The sequence below is a fragment of the Vespula vulgaris genome, chromosome 2, assembly GCF_905475345.1.
Source record: "Vespula vulgaris chromosome 2, iyVesVulg1.1, whole genome shotgun sequence".
Classification (NCBI taxonomy): Eukaryota; Metazoa; Arthropoda; class Insecta; order Hymenoptera; family Vespidae; genus Vespula; species Vespula vulgaris.
The window spans coordinates 11,054,438-11,082,151 of NC_066587.1; the positions used below are offsets into that span (position 1 = coordinate 11,054,438).

Below are 27,714 nucleotides of genomic sequence, written 5' to 3' on the forward strand. Positions count from 1 at the left end.
AATAAAGTAATCAAAGAAGAGTAGTAAAAAACAAATCAAGGTTCTACTTGAACTTTCCTATCATTCATCATTAATTATTATCCTTGATTCTATCGCTAATCGCTGCGGAATTATTTGGTAATTGCTCGTTAATTGACATTTCACAAACCACAAGATCGCATGTTATATGTTGGATTCGCACGTAAGTTTACTAACGAGTATAGAAACTGTGGCGCATGCAAATGCACGAGCCGGTTTATGTGGAACGACACTTACGAATATGTGAGTATTAAGATCTCGTACCGATATGTAAAGTCAAATGTGTAAATCGAATATTAATGGAACGGTCACGATCGAAGCGTCGAATATGGAAGAATACAATTAAAAACAATATCATTAAGCATACACTAACCAGAAATCTTTAAAATTTGAAGTAAATTGATACGAATAAACAATATAGAAGAATACCATTAAAAACAATATCATTAAACATATAGTAACCAGAAATCTGTAAAATTCGAAATAAATTAATACGAATAAGAAATGCATGTGAACTAAAGTCGATTGAATTTTTACCACTTCTGTTCTCAAATTGCTATGACGGCTAACTAAATCAAAATTGCCGGAAATACGCTACAATAGTTAGACTGGTCCTCGATGGTAATCCTTTAAGAATATCAATACGAAACAAAAAATACTTCTTTATTTGAAATAATACTTTGATACAAATAAAAATTTATCCGAGTAATCGATTAATTTTCGCTATAGTTTTTTCCGTGAAAATGGCTTGTCCAGCTATATTGTACATACAAGAGGACTCTCGTAGAACCTTATCGATCGACCCAATTGGACCGTCAACTACTGACAAACGACTTTTTCTTTTAGGCCAGAGTCAGCCTTACCATCGTCGGCATACATATTATTCGTGATCGTTTATTCAAAGAGATAATAGAGAGCGTTCACCATGATCATAGTCGAGCTTGTAAGAAATAAAATATAAAACAAAATTTCTTATTATTCTCCTGAGACCGAACTACTTTATTCCGAGGCTGCTTTATGGAATCATTTTCTAAAAATAAATACACAATATGTATGTAAAATTGATGTAACCAGACAGGAAGATACAAGGGCTTAGATTTAATGATGTTTTTGTTGAAACACACGTTCTTTTAATACATATCTATGTAATTCCCATCTAATTTACCGGTTTTCTTACAAAGACCTTCTTACGATCAACCAAGGGAGACGATCTCTGATCACGGAATGCAATAATTGTTCCTTGCCATGTAGACAGATTACATATTCGGGGAAAGAAATCGGAGAGCGAAAGAGCGAGCACGATTCGACCAAGAAGATAGGAAAGGCGATAGCCTTGAACTGACGCTGCTCGCTTACGTCACCGTTAACCATTAGCGGCGTTACCACATTGAGGTTTATATACGTCTGTCTGTCGCTTAAATTTACTATCACAGTTCGATGCAAATTGTAAACAATAGCGTAGAACGTCGCCTTTACGATGACGTCTACTACCGTAACACTTTATTGTACGCATACCACGATTTAACAATGAGATCGAAATGTTTAACCATCATTAATCAAGTTACCTTTGATTAAACGAGTTGATCGAAGGTAATGACTCAAAACAAATGCAAAAAAGTATTCTACTTTGAACATCAAATTTATAAATTATCACATTGGCAAATAAAAATAATGAAAGATGAGAATGCTTGAATGAGAAATTACGTAAAGTTACAAATGAAATCTGAGCAAGATTAGTTGCGTAAGATGATTACCTGATAATAACGGGAATTGTTGAAAAATGTCAGATGTATGCTCGTATTATTTAAGAGAATAAATCACTCTAAATATTATTATTTTCATGTGTTGCACGTTTTTGATGTCCTTGCATCGAGAAACCTAATTTTTCGATCGTTAGCATAGTGATAAATTTATTCTATTATGAGCTCGTTGAAAAAGGTTCGAGAATTTTATACTTTATATAATTAAAATTGTATATGTTAATCTCTCGCACGATATATAAAACCAACGAGGGATTGTGATTATTTATTAAACGTTAATGTCCATACGTAAGTTATAATTAAATAACACCGTGCAATCTATTAAGATCTATTGCGTATAGATGCTCTTATACGCTGCAATTAAAAGACAGTAATGACGATTGATCGATGAGTAACGACCTAAAAACCAATGGGAACACACAGTGTCACGCGCTTCATTAATTCTCTGTTGAGAAAACATTTTCTTTCTACGTTTTCTGCTTATTCCAATCTTCAATGCACATTACCAAGCTAAAATTAAGTTAAATTTTCTAGAAAGTATCGAATTCTTTCGATACAATCAAATGTTATCAAGAAAATAGCTTAATTCGTGATAAAGAAGAATTGTAAACATTATAAGAGTGCACTGATAAGCATTGAACGAATATAATCAACGATTAAAAATATTATCAAATTTAAAAGAAGTAATCGTCGAGTGAAAGCTTAGTGATAAATAACAATAAAATTAAGCGAATATCTCGCCTTCGATCTTATCAAATTAGCAAAATATGAGTAATAAAATTGGGAAGATCTTATTAATAAAAACTTAAATCTAATGCCTACATGTGTTGACCTTGTAATCGAGATACCTATATGCTTACACATTCTTATGACAGATTCTACGTTTAACTAAAATACATAGAACGTTTCTATGTTTAAACAAGATCAACTCGGTAAATTAAATGAAAATATTGTTATAAAAAGATTCGATCTGTATAAAGAAGAAAAATTGTGAGAAGGACTCGCGAACATAAATCCTCTCACGTTCGAATCCTTGACATTATATCCATATGTATATGAAGTACATAGGAGACGTAGGAAGAAGAAAAAAAAGGTTTTTCTCCTTGAGAGCAAAGAAAAAAGTCAATGATACCTTTGATCTGAGCGATATGCGCATCATATTGACTCCTACTGCGTAGGTGTTCCATCCTAGCAGCGACATTCTGGAAACTCTGGCTACGATATTCCGCATACCAAACGGATGGTGGTCGATCGTCCGGTGAAAAATGTTGAGAATTGCTGCCTCTTCTTGGAAAGAAATTTTCTTCCGATGGAAATTTAGTAAAGGACGTTACCGAGCTGGACTTACTACCACCGTGACTTTGAGCACCGTGACTATGACTCTGATAAGCGGAGTCTTCGAGGGCGTGTTCCTCGCTCGGTGTCCTGCTCATTTCCGTGAATACGATCGGGTCATTCGTAGAAATGTTAGTATCATTTATAGAGGTCGACGATATTATTTCTCTAGTACTTTTTCTAACGATGACCTTTTCGAATTTGACGACCTTAGCGCCGTTTAAATCACCCTCTTCAACGAGTCTCTCGAAGCTTTCTTCGAAGGAGGAATCGCTGGCTCTTGACGATGGTCTCGCAAACGACGAGCGGAAGACACGAGCACGCGAGGAATCGACTTCGTCCGGTGGTTCGTCGGTACTCGTTGGTGAACCTTGACCACCGGTCCATACTTGTTCGAAAAAGTTCACCCTATCTCGAAGTCGACCGCCACGTGGCGTCCTAGGACTATCCTGACGACTAGGACTACCTTCGTCCCTAGGTGGAGTTCCTCGTCGTGACATATTTTTATGTTTAATCTATGCTCGCCAGGATCGAGCTCAATTCATTTATTGTATTGTCATCCCATTGAAAGGCGACTTTATAATCGCCGAGCGACGTTTTCTACAAATGCCGGCTCTTCCGGTCTTCTTCATCGAAGAGTCTCGGTTCTTCTTGATCCTTCCGCAGATGTAAAACAATCGGTAGACACCTGTTCAATGGATACCACACCCCACGCACTGTGTAGATGAGAGAGAGAGAGAGAGAGAAAGAAAAAGAAAGTATTCTTCACGCGCCGTTGACACCGCACCCTCTCGACGACACCTCGTTCAGTCGTCCGCATCGACAGGGACAGCTGCTGTTTTTGCTGCTTTTGCTGGTACTGCTGCTGATAGTCTGTTCGTACCGGCCCGGCTCGTTCTCCTCTCTGAATATGTGTTTGGCTCAATTTTATACGTACACGTATTACTTCGGCTTACGTACTGGAGACGGCACGTAACGCGTATGTAAATGTCGCGCGTGCGTGCCTGAGTTTATGGAATGTACGTATATACATAAAGGAACGTACTGTGCCCGCGCACGACGAACGTCGGTTCGATACTGGAGGCACTTCGAGCGACGTAGCTTCCACCTCGTTCGCAAGTCCCACCGCCCGCGCTCTCCGTCACTACTACAAAGGCAACAACAACGACAACGACGACGACGAGTGCGACGACTAAGCACAAGGATAACGAGGGTAACAGAGACAACAACGAATACGACGACGAAGATGAGGATAACGAGCCAGTCGTCGTAATAACGTAAACGACGACAGCGTCGAAGCGGCGTCGGCGTCGACGTCGACGTCGACGGAACCGGCATTTCTCCCCTCTCCTATGTTCTCAATACGAAACCTTCTCGATCAATCCTCTTATCCTGACCCTTTCTATCTTACTCTCTCTCTTTCTCTCTTTCTATTACTATCCTTATTTCTCTTCTATCCTTCTTCCTTCCTTTCTGATTAATTCAAGATTCAGTCGCATTGTTCTTATGTAACTAGACGCCTCATAAATGAAGTTTTTTTTTTTATTTTCACGTCTCATCGATTGGACTTTTAAAGCCAGCTATTCTTGTGATGGTGAACATGGTAAAATTTATCACACACAAAAATCAGTACGATCGATCCGTACTTCGTAGAAATGAGAGTTTTAATCGCGAATAGGACGGCGTTTCTATTTTGCCGGCGAGTTATCATAATTTATTTTTGCGAGATGAAAAATGTAATAAAAGTTCTTATGATGTTCGAGCGACTTAACGACTGCCCTATATCGATTCTTAGTCGATCAATCTTTTCGTTTCTTTTATTTTCATCCTACTCTTATCTTTGTACTTAATGCTACTCGTTACAATATTACTCACTTTGAATTGATAAGCATTGCAATCATATTTTTACTTTTAAAACTCGATAAGCACGTAACCAACTACTCGATTTACGTATGAAATGAGAATTTCGTTTCGGGTTCTCTCAAAAAGAGTTCTGAATCAAATGCCTGTAGTTAAGTTTTACGATCTAGTACATAGCGATATTTTATAAATAATCACGCAAAATTTATTATATTTTCTACGTATAAAAAGAATAAGGAAAATAATAAAAGACTTAAAAATTTTCTATTAATAGAATAGAACATCTTAGAAACGTGAAATCTGGAATGACGTTTGAGCAACAAGTGGTGAGAAATTGGTTCACGGCTGTTATGTATGCGCTTGATTATGTTCTGGCATAGATACCAGTGCGAAGGGAAAAGCAATTAGAAGGTTTCTTCGTTAAGATCTTTGAAATAAAGATCAGAATTAAATTATCAGGTTCGAAGCAATCGTTTGCTCACCCTGTAATTGTTGTATCGTAGCCTGATATTCGGCAAGTTTCTCATCAACGTAATCTTGGCTTTGACTGGCGATAATTTCTGCAGTACTAGGACCACTGGATTCTTCATCGACTGGTGTGTGATCTAATGGTACACCAATATATTCGTAATCACCAGATCTATAAGGCGCTATCAGGTACTCCGGTGGTCCACAAGGTACAGGTGATGTTATATCGCTTCCAAGTGGACTCTACATAAACATATAATTTTTTTTTCGAATCAAATATATATTATTATATGCAACTCGCAGTTTGTTTATAAAATATAAACTTAATAAAGATTAATTTTTTCTATCGTACCTACAAACGAACAAGATAGCATGTTGCTCGTAAATCGATACTAAATGTCAAGATAAGACTAACTATATTTGAAGAACTAATGATACGATAGCGTGACTACTAACGCCAATATGACAATTATAAGTCTCGCATAACAAGAGATTGGTATTGGTATTAATATCTATACTAACCTGTACTGGTATAAACGGTCGGGGAGATTGATTTCCTTGAGCAATAGACGATGGCCATCTTGGTCTTGGACATTGAATGTAACCATGCGGTGGATAACCAAAAACTGGTGACATCCCAGGTGAAATTGGCATTCCGATCGGTACAGGACTCATTGAATGGACCACACCAGGGTACGAATGTGGTGACATTGGACGGGTATGATGGACAGGTGTCGGTGGTCTTCGTGAAGAGGAGGGCGAATATACCGACGGTGGTTTGAACATGTTCGACGGAGTGGGTGTGTTTGGTCCACTTGGCGTACTGGCTCTACCTGAGGAAGCGCCGGGAGGTCCATGACCTCCTGGCGGTCTAGACGGATGCTGTGACATTACGCTTAGCTATTTCGAAATGTTCTGCACCACCCCTTGATTTCTATCATCACTGTAAAATAAAATAAATAATAAGATTGACTTGACATCATAAATCATTTTTTCAGTCAAACGTCGGTAAAGTAAAATTATTAAAAAAAAAATTAGCTAAAAGACGAAACAATCATTATTTTCAATTTTTCTTAACAATTCTATAATATTGTACCAAAGAATTAGGAATAATTGAAAATCAAAGTTTAAGATAATCACGAGATGTCAAGATAGTTATATGGCTACACATAAAGACTTGCATGTGCACCTATACGTTCTAAGAAACCAATCGACCAAGCTCTCGGTCGCGTAGTGACAGTGAGGTGAGTAGATCTGGATGGCTCCAGGCCAAAAGTATCTTGAAATAGGTGCCTACATTGTTAGCACGTATCTATGAATTCCTATACATTAATATGAAATCAAAATGTCATGTCATAAGATATATATACCAGATGTAGATTAGATATTTAACAATTTTCATCGATAAAGCCAGGTCATTGTCATTAAGCTATTGTACTCAATTACTTGCGATTTGAATTATAATTTAAGATATATCTATTATTACTATTTTTTTTTAATTTATTAATTATTTATATAAAAATTTTTTAAGTTTTAGTTAAAAAAATAGTTAATTTTCTTGACTTAATTTTATTGTCTTTTATCAATACAACATCCTGACCTGAAATTGTTGAATCTTCGTTATAATTAAGACGTACGTTAGACCAAGAAAGCATTTGTAGAATTTCTGTAAGAAGCTTTGGATTTAGAAAGAGTTCATTGATACTAAAAGGTTTGGCACCTGGAAGATGCATACGCGCATAAATGAGTTCATTCACATTAACGAAACGATGTTTATAGTCATTGAAAAATGATGATGAACGAACAACTATTCAACGCATAAAATTACAAACGGTTCGTTTTATGTCTTATCTGTTATATATATACATATTCTGTTTTTACATCGAGCAAATACATATTACATGGTGTATAATTAAACAATAACCTTCTTTGAATTATTTAAAATATATCGATATCTTTAAAAGTATTGAATAAGATGAAAACCTTAAGGTTCTCTGTTGGATGCCGAGTGTAGGCCGCCTAAATATAGTACCAATTCTATTTTTGCGTGCTGCGACGCTTATACACACACGTCCGACAAACCACCACCAGGTATATTCGCGATGAGTGCATCAGATATTTTAGAAAGTGACAGACACACATATTAGCAGCCGTAATCGCCCTTCCAGTCACATCATAGACACGTGTACACGTGCGTAATTTTTGTTCTCGGCACTTCTCTCTCTCTCTTTCTCTCTTTCTCTTTCTGTATTTATCTATTTATCTATCTATCTATCTATCTATCTATCTCTCTTATGTTGTCACTGATATCAGCATTTCCACGAGTATTTCGTTTCTTTAAAAACGTTCTCCAGTCTGAAGATAGTCGGCGGTACCTTCGATTATGACCATGACCCATTAAATGATGACAAAAATAAATATAATATATATACGTTTGCAAAATGTACAGCAGAAAAGTGTCCGATTAATATAAGTAATCGACATGTAATATAAATGTGATTCAAAGTGAAATACATCTTGCTAAGAACTATAATCAATTTTGACCGATTATAATTTTTTTGTTATTGCTGTTTTACTATAGTAAAAAAGAAAATTATTCACAAATTACACAACAGACGAGATGTAGAGAGATATTTATGAGATGTAGAGAGATATCAACATAATCTACATAATTTAAAAATCATTACGTATATCAAGAAATGATTCCGTAACAAAATGTTGAAAAATTTATAAGTAATTCAAGGCAATATTATGGGCTATACTTATAACAATAATCCTAATAACATAAATAAATCCGGATAGATATTTGTTTTTCGAAATAGTTAAAATGTAAAGTTTACGGATATTCAAGTACATTTTTTTTTTTGACATGTATTACGTGAATATACTGGTACACTCTATCCTAACAGACAAATATGTATTTGCCATTCATTGTCTAAATCTTATGCAAATATCAAGAGATTAGATTACCCTCGAAGAAATATTGAATCGAAAATTGAATTCGATTTCTAGATGGATTATTCGATGGAAGAGACATAAAACGGCGTAGCACCAGTCTCTGGATCCTGGACCTCAGATGCTGCGTCCAAAAATAAAATCTCTGCCGAATTGGTGATCAGAAATAGTCCCGTTCGGAACGGATGTCGTTGACAGAGGTTGCTCACATTGGCCCAGCAATGGGCAGTTATTGGAACTCATCCATTGCTAACATTCACCCACGTGAATCACAATGATGTCGCAAACTTGTTTTTTTTTCATTCGCTAACACACTATCTAATTAAAAGCACCAATAGCACTAACATCTCGAATGTTTGTTATATCCAAATAGCAAGAAAATGTGGAATTCCTATTTAGAGTAGGATTCATTCTACGTATCGAGTGATTATTATTTTTCCATACAAATTTATCTACCCAAATTCAATGGATCTCGTAAGATCTATAAAAGTAAAATCAATACTCACCGACAAATCCCGAAGTAAACGTCAGTGTAATCAACGGTGAAATTTAACGCGTTCTGATCAAACAAATTCACTCGAAATGGAAGCTTCGTAAACGCACTTCTGATGTAATCCGTGTGCTTCTTCTTACGGATGTATAATTTTCGCTAGAATCTCTCCTGAAGAATAATATAAAAGGAAATAATGTAGAACACTAAAAAAAAAAAAAAAAAAACCTTATGGAATAAATTTGTCCACGATTCAAATACAGAAACGTAAGTAAAAGAATCGTGCGAAGGAAAAACGAACCGAACTATCGTAGGAGAACCGAATCGTCTATCTCCAGTCCGTGACCAAGTTCATGAAGAGACTGTCTTCAACACCGCGTCATTGGTCCACGGTGGGCGCCGCGACGCTAGCCGGCGCTTTTATATTTAACTTTGGCATCATTCGACGTACGATTTAACGGCAGCCGTTTCTACCATCACTCTTTCCTCTTCTTTTCTCTTCTATCTCTTTTCTTTTCTCCTATCCTGTTCTTGTTTCTTACCTCTCCTCTCAACTCTTCTTCGTAACCGCCCTATTTTCTTGTGCTTTTTACTTCGATGATGGCACGTGCTACGTTCGGCTTCTAATGACGTTACTTGCGTTTATAGCTCATCGATAATTTTGGTCAGCCGTTCGTTTCTGGATGAAGAATAAAATTCATTGAGAATATCAATGATTCAATTGTATGAGATGATATTGCAAATAATACTAACTTTACCGTAAGAACCGATTCGTAATACGATACCGTTAAATATTTGCTTCGTTTCGTTAGGACCAATATTAGGAACTTAACGCTACAGGGTAATAGTTCAGGGAATTTATTATAAATGTATTTCAATTTCACAAAAATTGTTTTATCAATATTTATATGATATATAGAAATAGGTATCTAGTAGAATTTAAATAGAGAAAGTAAATGGAATTGGAACTATTTAATTCAGTCTTAAGAAAATTAGTGTTATATCTATGTGTCTTTCTCTAATTATTTCTTTTAAGTTTAAAGCGGATAGTTTAAAAAAAAAAAACCTTTGAAGTGGTTTCATAATTGTTATTAAATAAATTTATTAAAATATATATTTTTTTAAATTTATAGTATTATACAGATGTATGTCTTACATAAGTACTATTAAATAGTTTCGCAAATATATTACTTGTAATTTATAATTAATTAAAGCTTGCATTAAAATTATATATTTTAAGATTTGAAAAATTTTAAATGACGGTTAAGTCATTACCACGTTTTCTATTCTTCAAGTGTACCTTAATTATTTCTAAAAATTCTGGACGATCAAGATGCGTGTAAGCAATGGAAAACATTTGTAACGCTGTTTTTTCAATATGTACGCTACCGCTAGAAAACAGATCATGTGCCAATTCTAAACAAGTGCCGAAGTCACATTCGTCTGCAGCTATTGTTGCGAGGCGTACAACTTCGTCGAGTTTAGACATTGCTTTTTTACGCTCTTCTATGGTATCTGCCTCGTCTATTTTCTTAAATATTTGTTGTAATTCTTCTAAAATATCAATAATAAAATTATACTTTAGTCATAGAACTTTAGTCGTAGACATGTAATAGAAATAGTAGAAGTTTCTTACTATCGGTAACTGATAATTCTCTATAACCCAATTGTGTTTTCTTATTATATGGTACAATGATTCCAGCTTTATGAAATGTCCTTGCAACGACTTTTTTCTCCCGATTTATCATTTTGGCCGTTTTTCTTTCTAAAGTTATATTATGTTCTTGAGCAAATTCTTTTAATCGTTTTTGAAGTTGCGATATACTTGTCTTTTCAAATAGATTAGCTGCTTTCAATGCGTCTTCGATACAAACACTGCAATTATATGAATAGTATTTTAAAATATTGTACGAAAGTTAAAAGTTTTATATTTGGATACATACTTACTTAACTGCACCAAATATATTTTCTGCCACAGGTTGTATTATACAATTTACATCTGCTTTATTTTTAACTACAAATATTGGCTTTTCAAAACATTCATCTCTCCAATATCCAAGATGTAAACCATCTTTTTCTCCTTTAATAATTGTCTATAAAAGAAATGGATATATTGTAACAAAAAATTCATCATGACACTTTTAATTATATATTAAAAATTTTGGAAATGAATGTATTTAAATGTTTATTTTAATACGTACTTGTAATTCTGGTGGATCATAATAATATCTCCAATGTCTAAGATATTTTTCTTTATCTTTATTTTTAAAACTTTTTAATTTATTATCTAAGATATCGAAAGGACCCACAAGATTAAGATGAATAGATTTTAGTGCCATCAATGGTGTATTTTTAGAAATAAGTTTGCAAAACTCATAAAATTGATAAAAATCTTCTGGCATTTGAACTAAGAATAAGTTTTTGATATTTTCTTTCATACAATTTGGAGATAATATCACACAAGAATCATCATCGATTGTTTGATTGCTATCATCAGATGAAGCACAAGATTTTTCTTTTATTTCTTCTATATTATCGTCAATTATTTTCTCTGTTTCTATATTATCAATATCTTCTAAATTATTTATGTCAACATTAGAAACATCAGTCTTAACTTTTTGAATTTTACTTGGCACAAAATCTGCTTCTTTCTTATCATCATTTATTTCTTCAATTTTTCTTTTATTCCCAATTAATATTTTTTGACCATCTTCGACTTCTTTCTATAAATAAAATATATTTTTATAAATATATATTTTTAATAAAAAATATGACTATGATAGAATTGATATTGCAATATTAATAGATAAAACATATAACTGGAATCATTATAACTACTTTATAAATAATGATTTTAAAAACGTTTAAGATAAAAGTTAAATGTTTTTGAGGGGAGAATATCAGAATATAAAATATTCTGATATTATTAGTTTTTTTTATATAGATGAACATGTAAAAGTCATATGAATGTTAATTTTGTTTTATTAAATGAAATCATGTTTTTTAATGCTTTACTCGATACAATTTGATTTTTTTTTATAAAAAAGCATTAATCCATATATGTTGAAAAATTTTTAATTTAGAAAATATTTTAATTTAAACATTATTAAGAAACTATTATTACTAATATTTATTTACTACTACTTTCACATGTAATAGATATATAGTAAAATTTGTTAATAATATGTAAAAAGGACTTCAAAAAATGTATTTTACATTTTTATGAAATTAAAAGATAATAAACATATAATATTATAATATTAGTTAAAATATTAAAAATAATTGTTTATAATATTAAAAATAATAAAAATGATATCATACTTCTTTATTCGAAGGAGGATGTTTGTACTTATTATGGTGTAATGGATTTTTTTGATAACATTTCGCGCCATATCGACAAGGTATTCGTGAATCATTTTTGTAAGCAAGAAACGCTTTATTTTTGTGATCTTCTGACATTATAACAAAAATATTGAGATATAAAATAATGAAAAATAAGATAATTATTTTATACTGCACATTTACAAGACAGTTAAAATGAAAATAACATTTTTATGAGAATCTTCGACGGTTGATATCTTCGCCTTAGATCTATAAACTACAAAGCGCGCGCTCTACCGACCATAATTTCAATGAAATATAAGAAATACTACAGCGAACATGGTGTGCAAAATAAAAACTACTCTGATGTTCCAGTCACGTAATGCTGTGGCGCTATAATCGAGATACCAAGAAAGAACTATATTTATCGAGCTAGATTAATCGTCAGTAAAGTGTAGTACTTGCGGAAAAAATAGAAAAAATTGAAAGAATAGGAAGCATGGATTTTTAATCTATTTTAATCCAAAATTTACTTATTTAGCTATAGGACATAGCTTATGTGTGTACGACTAAAATCGAATTAGACATCATCAAATTAATGTATGATACTGCATTACTTCTACATAAGTATAAACAATATTTCGTTTATTTGGTTAGAATAATTGTAATCGTATTTATTGTATAAAAAGTCGGATTTAATCAATCATAATCATGGAAAAATCATAAAAAATTCCAAAAATAACTAATATAGAATGATTATATATTATATATTAATATATCTTATTTTATAATTATAATTTATAACACATACCGTTTATCATAATTATAATATTTATTCACAATTAAAATTTTTTTTAGGCTAAAAATAAAGCACCTATGGAAATTTAAATCACAGCAGAACAGCTATTAAGAGAAGCAAAGAAGAGAGAGAGAAGGAAAGGGAAAGACAAGGAGAAAGATCAAGAAATTTTATCTCTTGTAAGAATAACAATAAAATCTTCATTCTATAATGTTAAACCTACCTAGAATTTTATGTAGAGAACAATTCATTTATAAGTATTTCTTTTCAGCCACCTGAACAAAATATCTTTAATGATATAATGATTACATGCGTTTGAAAGATGATATATCTCTAAATATTTTTAGAAAGATTATGATATATTCGTTTATTTCTTTAAAAGTTATTATATCTTGAAAATAAGTGAAAATGACTGAAAAAGAAGAAATTCGACATATTTTGAAATTTTATTACAAAAAAAGAAAAGATGCCACTTAGGCTGCTAAACAAATTTGTGATGTTATGGATTTGATGAAGTATCAGTATGTCTGGTACAAAGCTAGTTCAAGCGTTTCAATCTGAAAATTTTGATATAAGTGATACATTTCATTTTGGTTTGCCAATGATTGAAAGAGTCGATGAAATCAGAAAAAATTATGCAAAACTGGCACATTAAGAGTTATAATGTCTAAAAAGAACTCATCATATAATTTAACAACGAAAAATTTAATGGATCAAATCTTTATCTATGTTTAAACAGAATGAAATCAAATCATTTTGAAATAGTTTATTATAGTTGATGACAAATGGATCATGTACATTAATAATATATGGAAAAGATTGTGGTTAAAGGAAAATGAAGCTGCACAAATGGTGGCAAAGTCAGGATTGGCGACGTTAAGTGTCTGTGGTGAGATCATAAAGGAATTGTTCACTATGAGCTACTACTCTATTGAGATAAAACAATCAGAATGGATCAATAGTAAAGGTGTTAGCTTTTATTATGACAATGCCACACTCTACACATCATAGATGGTCCATCAAAGACAGAGAATTTGGCTACAAAGTTATAATACATCCATTATATAGTCCTGACATTGCACCGTTAGAGTACCATTTGTTTCAATCTTTACAGAATTCTCTTAACAGTGTAAAGTTGGCTGCAAAAGAGGCATGTGAAAATCATTTGATAAAGTTTTTCATCCAGAAAAACATAGAAATTCTACAATGATGGGATTATAATTTTACCTCAAAAATGGTAAAAAATGATGAATCAAAAGGGCACATATCTGGTGTAATACACTTCATTTGAAATATAAAAACCTATTAGTTATAACTAACTGTATAAAATATGCTCACAAGATCACAAGAAACAAATTGAGATATCAAGCTACTTTGAATAGAACAAATTTTTAATTTTGTAGTATTATGATAGATTGCGATTGAATCCTGGGATGTTTTACTGCAGCAAAGATGTTTTACTGTTGCGGTCGTACCAGGATATTCTTGGTACAAGTATGTTATGGTTATTTAGGCAGGGAACTTAACACTGCTTATCTTACTGTACTTTTCGCTCATCTATAAACATTTTGTTTTATCTGAAGGAAAAGTCATTCTTTCCATACAAGCAATGGATTTATTATTGACATTTATTACCTTTTATTTTTTTAATATTTATCGTTATTCATCTTATTTTTTATATTTCTAAAAGCTATATTCTCAAATGTCTAAAAGAAGATGTGAGTCTAACAATTATAAGGATGTGCAAAGAAATAGTGATGAATTTTATATAGATTATCATGACAAGTCGAATGATTATATTAATGATGATGATTTCAATGATAACTTGGATGATAATAATGATATTATAGTGCCTAGAAGAAAATGTATAGTGCAATTACATTCAAGTGGCAATGACATTGAAGTAACATTAGAAAATAGTATTCCAAGTATATGGCAAGATGTTATACATGAAAATGTTCAATTACTAAAAATAGAATTTTTAGTAGGATCAAGAAGTCCCAGTGCACACATTCCTGCAACATACACAGACCCAATTGATTTTTTTCATCAGGTTTTTTTACTGATGAGTTGCTTCAAGATATTATAAAAGAAACGAATTAATATGCCAGGATATTGCAGTGTTATCATGTCGTTCGATATGGAATAGTTGTATAGATGTGACAGTGACAGAAATAATAGCATTTATACTCAACATGGGTATTGTAAAATTACCAGATGAGGAAGAGTAGTCATTGCATCAATATAATTCGAAAATACTATTTTTTTTGGACATATTTTGGAGAGTAAGATTTTTCCAAATTTATTGGATGTTATATTTAAATACAAATACTTCAAATGATAGAATAAGAATTTAAAAAGCTAGTGACTTAAATTATACTGAAGCTACATTCGAAGACTATTTTGTTTCAAATAAAGAAATTTCAATCGATGAATCTGTCATAAAATTCAAAGGAAGAATTAGTTTTGTTACTTATAACGTAACATACATAATATACATTAACACTAAGAAATCAACGAAATGGGAAATTTGTATTTATATATTGGCAGATTCTGATACCAGATACATTCATTTTATTCATACTATGGAAGTTCTACTACAGAATCATTGATACATTCCAATTTCCCAGTAACTACCACAAGAATTGTATTACATCTGTATATAAAATTATTACATTCTAATCCTGATGCTCGAAATTATATTTATACTGATAGATTTTATGCAAGTATAACATTGGCCCATGAATTATTAAAATTGAAATATTATGCTATTGGAATAATAAACTAAAATCAAATGTACATAGTCTACATAAAACAAAATCTTACATTGATCAAGCATGAATGTTTTTGGCTGTCGATTTGGAGAAACATTCATACTATTATAGAAAGATAAAAGAATTGTAATAAATAATTGCCGAATATAATATATATATGGATGGCGTCGACCGAGTCGAGTAATATAGAGAGATAAAAGAATTATAATAAATAATTGCCGAATATAATATATATATGGATGGCGTCGACCGAGTCGAGTAATATACATTTTATCCGTTTTCATGAAGTCTCTAAAATGGTTAAAAAAAAATTATTCTTTTTAGATTTAAAAATTTATTCTGCGAATAGCTATATATTATATAATAATAAGAAGGCAAAACACCCATATGACATCTAAAATTTATTAGAAAATTGATAGATCAATTGGTGGGTAATTGAGATTTGTGATGGATCTCAGACTTCGCATGGTAGACTATCAATCTCGGATAAAGAAGAGCGATTAAACAGAAAATTACATATTCTACAACAAAATCAAGGAAATTTGAGCAAGGAGTATTTTGTTTGTTCTGATAAGAAAAAAGATCAAAAACGAGAATCCCGATACCACTATGAAACATGTACAAGAAAACTGTGATTGCTCATTTGGGATTACTTTGATATATATCATATCAAAGAAAATTTCTATAAAATATTGAATATCGAAATAATAAATAATATACACACAGTTTAAACACATCCTTTTGAATAAGATTTATACATCTTTTAGATAATAATTGAATAAGATACGATTACTATGCTTACAAAAAATACAATCGCAAAGAGTCAAAAACATTTCAGAGTTTTATATGTAATTTCTTTCATATCTATATATGTAAGTATCTTATATATCGATTATAAAAATATTAGATTATGACCGAAATATATTAAAATGGGAATGCTAAATTGGCAAGTAAATTATACTAGAAATTTATGGAATCATGCAATTACAATTTACCTAAAAAAAAGCAAATCAATTTTGATACAAGTATACATATATAGGGGAAATGTTAGAAAATATTACTGGTAAGATTTGATATAAAATTAGAAATTATTTTTTATTATGTAATTTGATTTTATAAAACTTTCTTATAGGAGCGTGCCATATTTTGAGCATTGAATGGATTGAAAACCTGATGAGCAAATATATTAAATTTGATTTACTATATAAACAAATATGAAGAGAAAGGAAGATATATGAACGTATTTGGATAAAGTACGTATGTTTTGAAAAATCTCATAGTTTCATAAATAAAGCAGACAAAGTTTATGAACATGCTGTCAACATTTTTGTTTTCGTGAATTTTATCAAATTTTTAAATATGCATTGGAGATGTAATAGTTAGCAAAAGAAAATATCAGTAGGAATAAGAAGTTAAAGAAAATACTTCTAATTATAATACTTAATTCGATTATCTGACATTATTAGAATCTAAAGGAAATCTTAGAATCTAAAGAAAATTATATAAACGAGCTATAGTAAATGTTTCTTTCTATTAAGATAATAAATACCAAAATTTAAACAATTTTATAGTCATATTACAGTTTCATAAAATAAATTTTGTATAGGAGATCATATTTATTTATAGATAAATTATGCTTTATACGAAGAATTTGACGTGGAAGATATAAATAGATATCAAGTATACAAGTACAGCTTATCTTATATAAAGTCATTATTATTTATATAAAGATATAACGTATTTATTTATTTTTTAAAACCTATTTAGAATTCATTCCACACAATCACTTCACATTCTCTAAGATATGACTACTTTATAGATATTTTGAAATATGGTAAAAAAATTTGATTGCAGCAAAAAAACATTGATATTTTGTTATTATAACAATTATTTTGTATTATTTACAAATATTAAAATATTAAATTATATCTTATTATTTTGTAATCCAGTAGAATTGGGTGTTTGTTTCAAAAATAAATTGTGTCATAGTTACATTGATTTAGAGATACAAATTAAAGAATTATAAATTACAAATTACTAGATGTAGGATTTTGTGTGAAATATTCATGTAGGAATTTGGACCTGAAAACTGCACAACATGGATGAAAGTAAACTACTTTTCCTATAGTTACATTTTATCTTGTTTTTTATTTTACTTATATTTATTTACTTATTATAATATCTATTTACTTTCAAAATTAGAAACTTTATTAGAAGACATTAACTGTACTAGAGTTATGAAATAGTTCTATTTTAGTGGAGATAAATTATATTTCTAGAAATTATAAGTAAATATAATTAAATTTGTTTTGTTTCTTTATAATCAAAAAAATGTTTAATATCTTTATTATTTTTTTTACTTAAAGTGAGTTTGATTTTATAATATGATTATACATCTTAAACTAAATAAAATTTGTTCATTAATTTATAAATATTCTAATATTATATTACAGGTTTGAATAACTTACGGTAAATTTAAATTATCTAATTCTCCATTGAAAGATGTTGATATTGTTACTTTAGCTCGTAGAATTTTTAGAATATAAAGTATTACTTTTGAACGTATACAGAGATTTGGAAAGTGAGAGAGTAGACGAAGAGAATCAAACTAAAATTATTGTCAAAATGCCTAGATGAATTAAATAAAAAAGATGAATTTTTGGAGAGGGTAGAATACGTAGATTCATATTAGAAAATTTTAGAGGAATTTAAATATAAAACAACACTAATCTTTTTTATTGTTTCAGAATGATGGATAAGAAGAAATATTCTACTTTGTATTTTTATAAGACGAATCTCAAACACTAAATCTCAAATTGTTGATATTTATAAAAACATAGGATAAAGAAAAAAATTTATAGTAAAACTGTTCAAAATGGAAATAAATAATTGAAATCGAACAATCACAAATAATTTATATATCTTACATATTATATTTATATTTAAAAAATGTAAAATGTAATATAGATATTGTGTACAATTTTATATTTATCTTGATTCATCTGTAGAATGCGAAAGATGTAAAAATTATGCTGTCTGATATTTTTTTAATGTAAAAATAGTTTATATTTCGGAAATAAAAAACAATGTTGTATAATATGTAATCGTATTATATATTTTTAATTGTATCATCTTCTACTATCACGTATAAATAATCTGTTTCTAAAAGTGGTAATATAGGAACTCTACAATATCTTCTGATTACAAATATTTACCATAACATGGTAAAATGTTTTTTTTAAAAAAAGAAGAAAACAAAAAATAAAATGATTTTATTATGAATATCGTACACAACATACTCGATAGCTCTTGAATTATTTGTAAACAATTGCATTAGCAAAATTGCGATGATCATTTAATAACAAACGTTTAGAAACTATTTTATTTAGTTTGGATCAGACAGACGCCCTATGAAGGCGTTAAAAAAATTTCAAGTAATTCCCACAAGATTTTAACAATGTTTTCCCGAGCCGCTAAATCCGTTGTTAAATCTTTCGGTCAGCGTAAATATTACGCTGGCGAAGATAATTTAAAGGTACATATAAAATATCATTCTGTTAAAGTACGATAAGTTACACTCGAAATTAATTGCAGATAAAATTAATTGGGGCAACCGAGGGAGTCAATCTAAATGCATCACGATTAGCGAGACAACATTCAACATTAAATACCATTCCTATTTATGACGTGGCTAATACTAATAAAAGGTTTTTATTTACTCAGAACAGATTCCATCATTTTAACGAAGCTGAACCATTTTGTGGCAAAGTAAGAACTTTTTAATGATTTTTCTAAATTCTTATATAGCTTAGAAAATAATTTAAATAATTGATCATTTACTTAAAACAGAATTCACAAATGTTATCACTGATGGAGAAATCACGATCGTACGAGGCAACATCGAAGCAAGATTCAATGATGAAGGAAAGCAACAATCTAGCTTACCTAAGCGATCAACTGAAAGTGAACGAGACTGATATCAATAAACTTGTAGAGGCTTTACAACGTCTGCCGATCGGGGAAGAAGCTCAAGCAGTAAATCATTTAATATCGCCGAAGGTAAGAAGTATTTCGTTTTTAGTTTCCTTTTTTTGAAGTTTGATTACAAAATAAAAAATCCAAGGATATATCATAAATAGAAAAACATACATTTGTAATTCCAAATTCGTTTGAAATGAAATTTTATTCAAAACGAATTTTTGTTCGCAAATGACGAACGACAAGAGTGAAGTTTGTTTTAAAAACGAGTGTCATAACAATTGATAATGAGGAATCGAAATAGTTGCAATAATTGAAAGAAACAAAGAAAAAGATCGGTATTATGTTCACGATTTCCAATCGTAAGCATGAATTTTATATACATATAAAATAAAAAATGAGTGAATATTCTAGAAGATGGATCAGCTAAAAGCGGCAAGAAAATGGACATTTTTATGGAGAAGCATTTTTACGGAGAAACATTTTGCGGAGAAAATGGAAAAGAATTTTTTGCGTTTTATAAACATCGATGGCTATTCCGTATACCCAATTTTTAGGACGACGACGACGAAAAATAAAATAAAATAAACAACAAAACAAACAAAAGATATTCCGTGAACGTAGAAACGATTGCTCGAACCAAACGAAAAAAACAAACAGCAAAAATGATTCTTGACATCGTCTCTACGTCTGTCCCCAGGCGGGCGACACGTGCACCAGCAAGTTAAGATCGATGATGACACGAATCCTAGACGAAATGGGCCACGACAACACGACGCGACGAGTCCGCCAGAAAAATGACATCCTAAGTGAGATGACCGAGTGGTTACTTCGACCGATAGATCCGTACGGGGAGATCGCGAATAAGACAACGTTCTCCACTTCTTCGAAGAGAAAAGAAAGAAAACTCACAAAAAATACGATATCCAAGCGATGTCATAAGAAAAAAGTTCGGAAGTTGGCCATCGTGACGCCAGTAGTGAAGGTTACACCTTTCCAAAAATCTGAAGATAGATTTTCCAGTTTGCAATTGATGAACGAAAAAAAGTTAAAAATTCATATGGCTAAATGCGTGAAGAGAAGTATCGATAAAGAACAACGAAAGGACGTGTATAAAGTAAATATAAAGAACAAATTGAAGGATTGGACTGTGCCAGCAGCGTTCACCAATAAAAAGTCTAGGCTATTATATGATTTTAGTAAAGCTAATGACAAGGCTAGATCTTCCTGGTTCCTTTCGAAAGTATTGAACGATGGCAATATACAGAACGATGACTCGATAAAATTGAAACGTTTTATTATAGGCAGTACAAAAGCTAAGACAAAATTTTATGACATCGTCGAGAATGATAAGAAATGTAATATGGATTCTGAGAAAATTAGCAGAGGTGACGAGAGAATTAATCTGAAAAGTAAATCTCTGTCACAGATAGTACCTCTAAATCACGTAACTCTACCGATGGAGGATCTGAAGGATCTTTCTGGAGCATTTATCGGTGATTCCTCCGCGAGGAAAGAGAAGTGTGAGTTTCAAGAAGAGATTCTAGAAAGTTCTCCGATGGAGGTTCAAATGGTCACCGAGAACGTTGACCATCTTTCTGATGAAAATGAAAGACTATCGTTGTTTTCTCAAAGCGACGAGACGGAAAATAATTTCTGCAAAAAATGGCGACCCGTGGAAAGAGTGTCCTCTGCCGTAAGATCTCTTTTGGAGAATGTGAGGAGAAAGAAGATAATTAAAAAATCAAATTCAAATGCAAGCATTGATTCGTATCACTTGAACGATTTCTTTAAGCTGCGTCCACCATCAGCTGATTTGGCTACGAATTTATTATCGGATGTAAACGAAGAAGTATTAAATGATTGGTTAGGAAGGAACTTATATTCGTCTTGCAATAAAACTCCGAAAGATCCATGTACATGTCTCAAGGAAAGACGTGCTAAAAAAAATGATTCATGTAAACCTAAAAAGGATCCTTGTAAACCAGATCCCTGTTCCAAGCCAAAACCCTGTTCCAAGCCGGATCCCTGCTCCAAGCCGGATCCCTGTTCCAAGCCGGATCCCTGTTCCAAGCCGGATCCCTGTTCCAAGCCAGATCCATGTAAGAAGCCGGATCCCTGTACGAAACCAAAACCTTGTTCCAAGCCAGATCCATGTAAGAAGCCGGATCCCTGTACGAAACCAAAACCCTGTTCCAAGCCAGATCCATGTAAAAAGCCGGATCCATGTAAAAAGCCGGATCCATGTAAGAAGCCGGATCCATGTAAGAAGCCGGATCCCTGTACGAAGCCAAAACCTTGTTCCAAGCCAGATCCATGTAAGAAGCCAGATCCCTGTACGAAACCAAAACCTTGTTCCAAGCCAGATCCATGTAAGAAGCCGGATCCCTGTTCCAAGCCAGATCCATGTAAGAAGCCGGATCCCTGTACGAAGCCAAAACCATGTTCCAAGCCAGATCCATGTAAAAAGCCGGATCCCTGTTGCAAGCCGGATCCATGTAAAAAGCCAGATCCCTGTACGAAGCCAAAACCCTGTTCCAAGCCAGATCCATGTAAGAAGCCAGATCCCTGTACGAAGCCAAAACCCTGTTCCAAACCAGATCCATGTAAGAAGCCGGATCCCTGTTGCAAGCCGGATCCCTGTTCCAAGCCGGATCCATGTAAGAAGCCGGATCCCTGTTCCAAGCCAAAACCTTGCTCCAAGCCAGATCCCTGTTCCAAACCAGATCCCTGTTCCAAGCCAGATCCATGTAAAAAACCAGACTCTTGCTGCAAGCCTGATCCATGTACAACGAAAAAGACTTCCTGTTCCTCAACGGATCTCCCCAAACGTGATTCTTGCGAATCAGAAAAAGTAGAATGTCCAGAAATTAAAAAGACTGATGATACTTGTGCACAGAAACAATGTCCTCCAGTTTTTCGAGCACCTGGTTGTCCAGAAAATACCAAAGGTGGCGAAAAGAAATGCAAAACTTCTTCAATGTATTATTTTAAGGACGAGTTTTTATACGAGAAGCTATTTAAGAAGAAATATTTGAAGTTCTTTTTCTCCGATAAAAACGTGTTAACGAAGGAAATAGATATTATAAAGAAATCAAATGTTAAACGAACAGAAACGAATATGGAATTACCAAAATTGTATACCCTTGACACTTTCGGTATAAATTATAACATAGAAAATTAACTTCTGATATTACAATAATATTAATTAAATCAAACCTTGTTAATTTCACCTGGATCAAAATATGTACTTTGTGGAAAATTTATTTAAATATAGAAATACATACATAACTATGAACTATTTTTTTATTTATATGATTTCAGCTACAATCAAACACAAGAAGTATGAATATTAAATACGAAGAGCCGAAATATGTTGAAATCGTAAGTATACATTTTTCTTTTATTAAAAATCCTATCATAAGAATACAATCTGACGATCATATATTAAACATCAATTTTAAGTTATATCTCGAAGGCCTCTTTCTCTTTCTATCATGTAAAGGTTAAGATCAAATGGATTTAATATTTCAATAAATCAATCGATAATCAAATCGTCGCTGTGGCTCCACCTCCCTTCTGCCTCTTTCTCGATATGACGTTGGGCGGGTTAAAATACACAAAAAGCGTAGAAATAAGATCACAATCGCAATGCATAAATATAATAAAAAAAAAAAAAAAAAAAAAAAATAGAGACAAGGAAGAGATAATTGATCGGTAAGAGCAGCTTTTGACCTGTCATTCAGGAACGAGCGAATGCTTTAACGATTGCGGGTCACCAAATTCAATGGTCATCGTCTGCAAAGAAAGAAGAGGATGAATCGAATCATTCTACTGGAGACCGATCTATTAACGATGACTACTTTCCCGAGGGTACTGATTACGAGGATGAGTATCAGTCCATGCGAAAAGGATTTTCAAAGACACCACCTCGAGAAGAAGACGTCGAGAAGTTCGTGCCAACGTTTTTGATGTCTAATAATAATGCTACAACGGAAATTGACATAGGACGAGTTGTAAATAATATCGTTGTCACTAATCAAGATGCGTTTATGGCGAAGAATATCTCCGATAAAACTTTCGAAAAACTTCAAACTCTAGTTGGAAAGGCGTCGGAATTGAAGAAAAAAATGTTTCGCGTAAAAGACAAGGAGAGTGTTATTGAAACGGAAGTTAAAGATGAACACGCGAAAGATTATAAAATCGATGACGTGGAACAGACGAATAATCGATCAAACAACACAAATCGAAGACACGTCGTTCCTACTATGTTTTAAATTGTTATTTACTTTAATTATTCGTATCGTGTGTTAGTTATTGTTTTGTTGTCTTTTCCCGAGCCTAACGTCCATTATCCACTTTTTCTTCCTTCCTTTTTTCTTCTTTGGGTATTCTTATCTCTACAGCTCTTTGTGTGAAGAAGATCGATGAATTCTTTTGGTATGTAGGAGGGAGGTGAGTTAGAGGCACCTCGGGGGGCACTTAAAAAAGTCAAAATAAGAATACAAAAAACAAATACCTATCAAATTTCCACTCTACGTGTCGCGCAGAACAATCAAAGGTTGATGCAGAACACGGAAATGAGATTGGGTGAACCTGACTGTGGTGAAGGTCCACCTGATTGGCCATGTAGGAGTCCCTGCGAAGCTCCGAAAGGCCCCTGTACGCCAGAAGGTCCACCTGGTTATCCTTCAAAACCGCGTCCTGAAAAAAAGCCATTCTGCGTTAAATGCCCGCCCAAGAAACCGTGCAGATTGAAAAATTGCGATCCGGATAGTTGCTAAGTCAGCAGAAAGACAGAGGGTACGTGGAGGCAACAGCGTGAATGGAGAAAAAAAACATGGCAAACAAATATTTCTTCTTGCTCGAATCGTAGATGATCCGTGATTTAAAACCACTGGATGGATTGCTTCAACGAATGACGATTTTTCTCCTAAAGCCAACGTTTATGGCATTGAAGAATGAACTTCCTTTGAAACATCTTATGAAGAAGACACAATTAAATAACGCTGTTGCTTCTTCCACATCAACGTCCTTACTCCAGATCTTTTCTATGTCGAGTATCTCGAAACCATCGAATCTAGCACCATCACCTCAATGCCAACAAGAGAACTCTTTACAATGTTTAAACAGTGCTCCGTGTAAACAATCGTATCAACGAACAGAGCCATGTCCGCAAGTTGAAAAATGTGTTTCATCGATACCATCTTGCTATGGTCAAGTGAATACAGATTGTCTTAATTTACCACAGACTCTTTGTCCATCATCGTGCCCTTGTTGTTATTCGGAATCCCCGAAACAATCACCACCGAAGATTTGTTACAGGAAATGTCTTCCTCTACTTAAATTGCTGAGACTACCCGAGTATCATAAAATTCCTGCACGACCTCCACCACCACTTCCTAAGCATCCCAAAAGATTAAAATGCCCGATTCAATGCGTACCATTTTCTTCGCCATCAATGCCAAAGTGTCCAGAATTTTTTAAATGTTCACTCATGCCAAAGGAACATCCTTCAGCTCCACCTTGCGAGCCTTGTCCTCGCTCACTATCTTGCAGCTGTTTTCCATCACTTTGTCCACTCAGTCGACCAAGTACATCTTTAAAACCGCTAACTTACACTCCACCGCCTCCTTTACGATCTTGTTTACCTTGCCCAGAGTGTTCGCCACCTCCTCCTTGTCCATCACCACTACCATGTACAGCCTATCTTTATTCAGAATTATCTCCACCATGCTCCTGTTCCAAAACTTGTCCACGATCTCGGAATATCAAAGCTAAATATTCCAAGGACGTTTCTTCTTATCACAAATTTTTGTCCGACACGGGAAGAAGCCAAGTTCAACGTATGTCCACCTATCGTATAAGACTTCGTCCTACTCAAGCACAGATGCTTCGATCCAGAGGTCTACATAGTTCGTGCATACTACTTAAATCCAATTCTGAGAAAGATTGCAAGTCGGTGAGCGAAATATGCAAAATGAACGAAAGCTGTAGTAAACCTTGTAAGGATAGAGAAGCCGAATGTTATCCAGAGAAGGTCAAGTGCGAGCCATCAAAGCATATTAAGATTGAAGTAAAAGAAGAGAAAATAGTATGTCCGAAAAGTTGCGTTCGAGCAGGAAAGTGTATTATCGCTCAGATTAAGAAACCAGATAAGATGGTGTACGGGCCAACCGATTGTCCACCACCGAAACTGATAACACCACCTGTGTGTCCACCTACGGTCGACTCTGAAATAGAGGAGCCCATTTGCAACGAGAAACGTGTCAAGCCAAAAAAAGTGTGTACACCACCACCGTTACCTGGCCCTCCTACCGAACCCATTTCATTATGTCCTTGTCCACCTCCACCAAAAATACATCCAGGACCTTGCCCTTGTCCTCCTCCTCAAAATGATATAAGGGTTAAACCTGGTCGACCTTGTCCCGTCAAAGACAAGTATCCCTGTTGTTTACCATCTTATTACTGTCCTATAAAATCAGGTATTTGCGTGAGGAAACCTCCTTGCGACAAGAAGAAAAATACGAAATCGTGAGACACTCTGTTGATTATGGGATATGGAAGGAAACTAAAGGCGAGAATTGACACAGTTTTTGCGAAATCTATTAGATTAGAACGTTCGGTCTCCTGGATCGATAATTGTCAACCATTCATGGTCGATTTGTTCACCTTCTATCGATTCTGTGATCACTCGAGTGCATTTTTTTTATATAGTATGAATAGATTTTTTCAAGGTCAAGCATGTTTAAGTCAATGATGAGCACTCCACTGGTCAGGTGAATTCAATGAAAGGTGAACGGACCGACTGTCGATGTGTGTCGCTTGTCGTATGGCTAATTTAACGCATTCCTAGTTTTCGAAAGACGTCTAAACCCTGATTAATTTTGTTTTTATCATTATGTTTCAATACGATTAGTAAGAATGCGATTAATTGGACATACTACATACGATATACGTCCCATTAATGTTTTTAAGAAATGCTCAAGTCTAAATTTAAATAGATTTCGTTGAGTGTCTATCATAACTGATCTACAAAAACGAACTATTCTACCTTCGCTCCGTACATTTTTATACTACTCTAGAATCCATAGATATAGAAATATAAAATGCAGACACATTTGGATGGGTGAGCGTAAATGTAAAATATGTATTGTTTAAGTGGTAGAATACGTAGTGAAAAAGAATCAAAAAAAAGGACGTAAGGCTCGGGAAAACATTTATCTTTCCAGAGTTAAACATATAGACATATACAAATCGTTCCTCTTATCTAAATTTTTTGTAACGAATCTGTATACATTAATGAAGAACATTAATAAAAGCTTTGTAACACAATACCTCTTAAAAATGTATCGATGTGCTTTCTCATTGTTTTCTATTTAAGAAAAATACAAGATAGATAATGTCTCACAGATAGAAAAAAGAAAAGAGTACAGCATCAGTAAGAACGTTTCCTATTATATACTTTATTAAAAGGGGGTGAGTTTTTTCTCTTTATTCTCTCGCCGAGTAATTTTACTCTTCCTATTTTCTTCATATTTCGACCTTCTTAAGAGTCACTCGACTCGTTCAATCGAATTACCAATCGTATTACGACGAAATCACCGTCGTTGTAAAAACTATATTTACGAGGAATTAAATAAATTAGAAAACTCTTCTTCATAGTTAACCTTTTCTCCTCTTGAAATACAAATTACGCAAGGTGTCTCGTCGTGATTTTCTATGGGCCAAGAGAGAGGTAATATCGGCTAGATTACAAAGTAAATTCCCATAGCTTCCGATTGGTCGGATTCGTGAGTCTTCATCTTTTTTTCGCTTCGGCGTTCGACCAATAAGTGACGTTACCGGTTGAGAAAGAGGGGACGAACGACGGTGAGGAAAGGATGGAAAGTGGGTGGTCGAGAGGGTGAGAGGGAGAAAACTCTCCGCGCGGAAGAGAGTCGAGTACGGGCGAGC

General features: G+C 33.1%; 4 protein-coding genes and 1 long non-coding RNA gene across 8 annotated transcripts in view; 3 read left to right on the top strand and 2 right to left on the bottom strand.

Moving 5' to 3' along the window:
* The window catches only part of LOC127072668 (muscle-specific protein 300 kDa), a 40,909-nt gene extending 36,542 nt beyond the window's left edge, over positions 1-4,367 (bottom strand). The window contains exon 1 of the mRNA XM_051013253.1: positions 2,911-4,367. Within this exon, the coding sequence (XP_050869210.1) occupies positions 2,911-3,613 (703 nt within the window). The 5' untranslated portion in view covers positions 3,614-4,367. The remainder of the gene's footprint in view (positions 1-2,910) is intronic.
* A 5,604-nt stretch (positions 4,368-9,971) lies between these two features.
* LOC127072593 (histone PARylation factor 1) lies at positions 9,972-12,488 on the bottom strand. Its single transcript, XM_051013108.1, has 5 exons — positions 12,208-12,488; positions 11,088-11,609; positions 10,834-10,979; positions 10,523-10,761; positions 9,972-10,440 (listed from the first exon to the last, which is right to left on the bottom strand). Exons 1-5 carry the CDS (start codon positions 12,343-12,345, stop codon positions 10,139-10,141), a joined length of 1,347 nt encoding a protein of 448 aa, XP_050869065.1. The 5' UTR covers positions 12,346-12,488; the 3' UTR covers positions 9,972-10,138.
* A 125-nt stretch (positions 12,489-12,613) lies between these two features.
* Positions 12,614-18,879, top strand: LOC127072487 (uncharacterized). Of its 3 annotated transcripts, XR_007785514.1 has the most exons (6): positions 12,614-12,807; positions 13,066-13,185; positions 13,278-16,038; positions 16,105-16,843; positions 16,913-17,033; positions 18,528-18,879. It is a non-coding gene; the product is annotated as an uncharacterized LOC127072487 (long non-coding RNA). The 3 variants fall into 3 exon arrangements; XR_007785511.1 differs by having other exon boundaries at positions 13,278-16,843; XR_007785513.1 differs by having other exon boundaries at positions 13,278-16,652.
* A 285-nt stretch (positions 18,880-19,164) lies between these two features.
* Positions 19,165-23,049, top strand: LOC127072590 (uncharacterized). 2 transcript variants are annotated; one of them, XM_051013102.1, is made up of 4 exons: positions 19,165-19,315; positions 19,375-19,548; positions 19,630-19,839; positions 20,459-23,049. In XM_051013102.1, the coding sequence occupies exons 1-4, from the start codon at positions 19,238-19,240 to the stop codon at positions 22,940-22,942; spliced, it is 2,946 nt and encodes a 981-aa protein (XP_050869059.1). In that variant the 5' UTR covers positions 19,165-19,237; the 3' UTR covers positions 22,943-23,049. The 2 variants fall into 2 exon arrangements, with proteins under 2 accessions (XP_050869059.1, XP_050869060.1); XM_051013103.1 differs by having other exon boundaries at positions 19,504-19,548.
* A 1,465-nt stretch (positions 23,050-24,514) lies between these two features.
* On the top strand, positions 24,515-27,095 carry LOC127072591 (keratin-associated protein 16-1-like). Its single transcript, XM_051013104.1, has one exon. The coding sequence runs from the start codon at positions 24,635-24,637 to the stop codon at positions 26,294-26,296; it is 1,662 nt and encodes a 553-aa protein (XP_050869061.1). The 5' UTR covers positions 24,515-24,634; the 3' UTR covers positions 26,297-27,095.
* The last annotated feature ends 619 nt before the right edge of the window (positions 27,096-27,714 follow it).

Excerpts from the sequence above, each read along its gene's own strand:
- LOC127072593 (XM_051013108.1), bottom strand. The coding sequence starts at position 12,345 with ATGTCAGAAGATCACAAAAATAAAGCGTTTCTTGCTTACAAAAATGAT. Across the intron at positions 10,980-11,087 it reads ATGATCCACCAGAATTACAA|ACAATTATTAAAGGAGAAAA; the intron begins GTACGTATTAAA and ends TTTCTTTTATAG. Across the intron at positions 10,762-10,833 it reads AATATATTTGGTGCAGTTAA|TGTTTGTATCGAAGACGCAT; the intron begins GTAAGTATGTAT and ends ATATAATTGCAG.
- LOC127072590 (XM_051013102.1), top strand. The coding sequence starts at position 19,238 with ATGTTTTCCCGAGCCGCTAAATCCGTTGTTAAATCTTTCGGTCAGCGT. Across the intron at positions 19,316-19,374 it reads CTGGCGAAGATAATTTAAAG|ATAAAATTAATTGGGGCAAC; the intron begins GTACATATAAAA and ends AATTAATTGCAG. Across the intron at positions 19,840-20,458 it reads ATCATTTAATATCGCCGAAG|GCGGGCGACACGTGCACCAG; the intron begins GTAAGAAGTATT and ends GTCTGTCCCCAG.
- LOC127072591 (XM_051013104.1), top strand. The coding sequence starts at position 24,635 with ATGATCCGTGATTTAAAACCACTGGATGGATTGCTTCAACGAATGACG.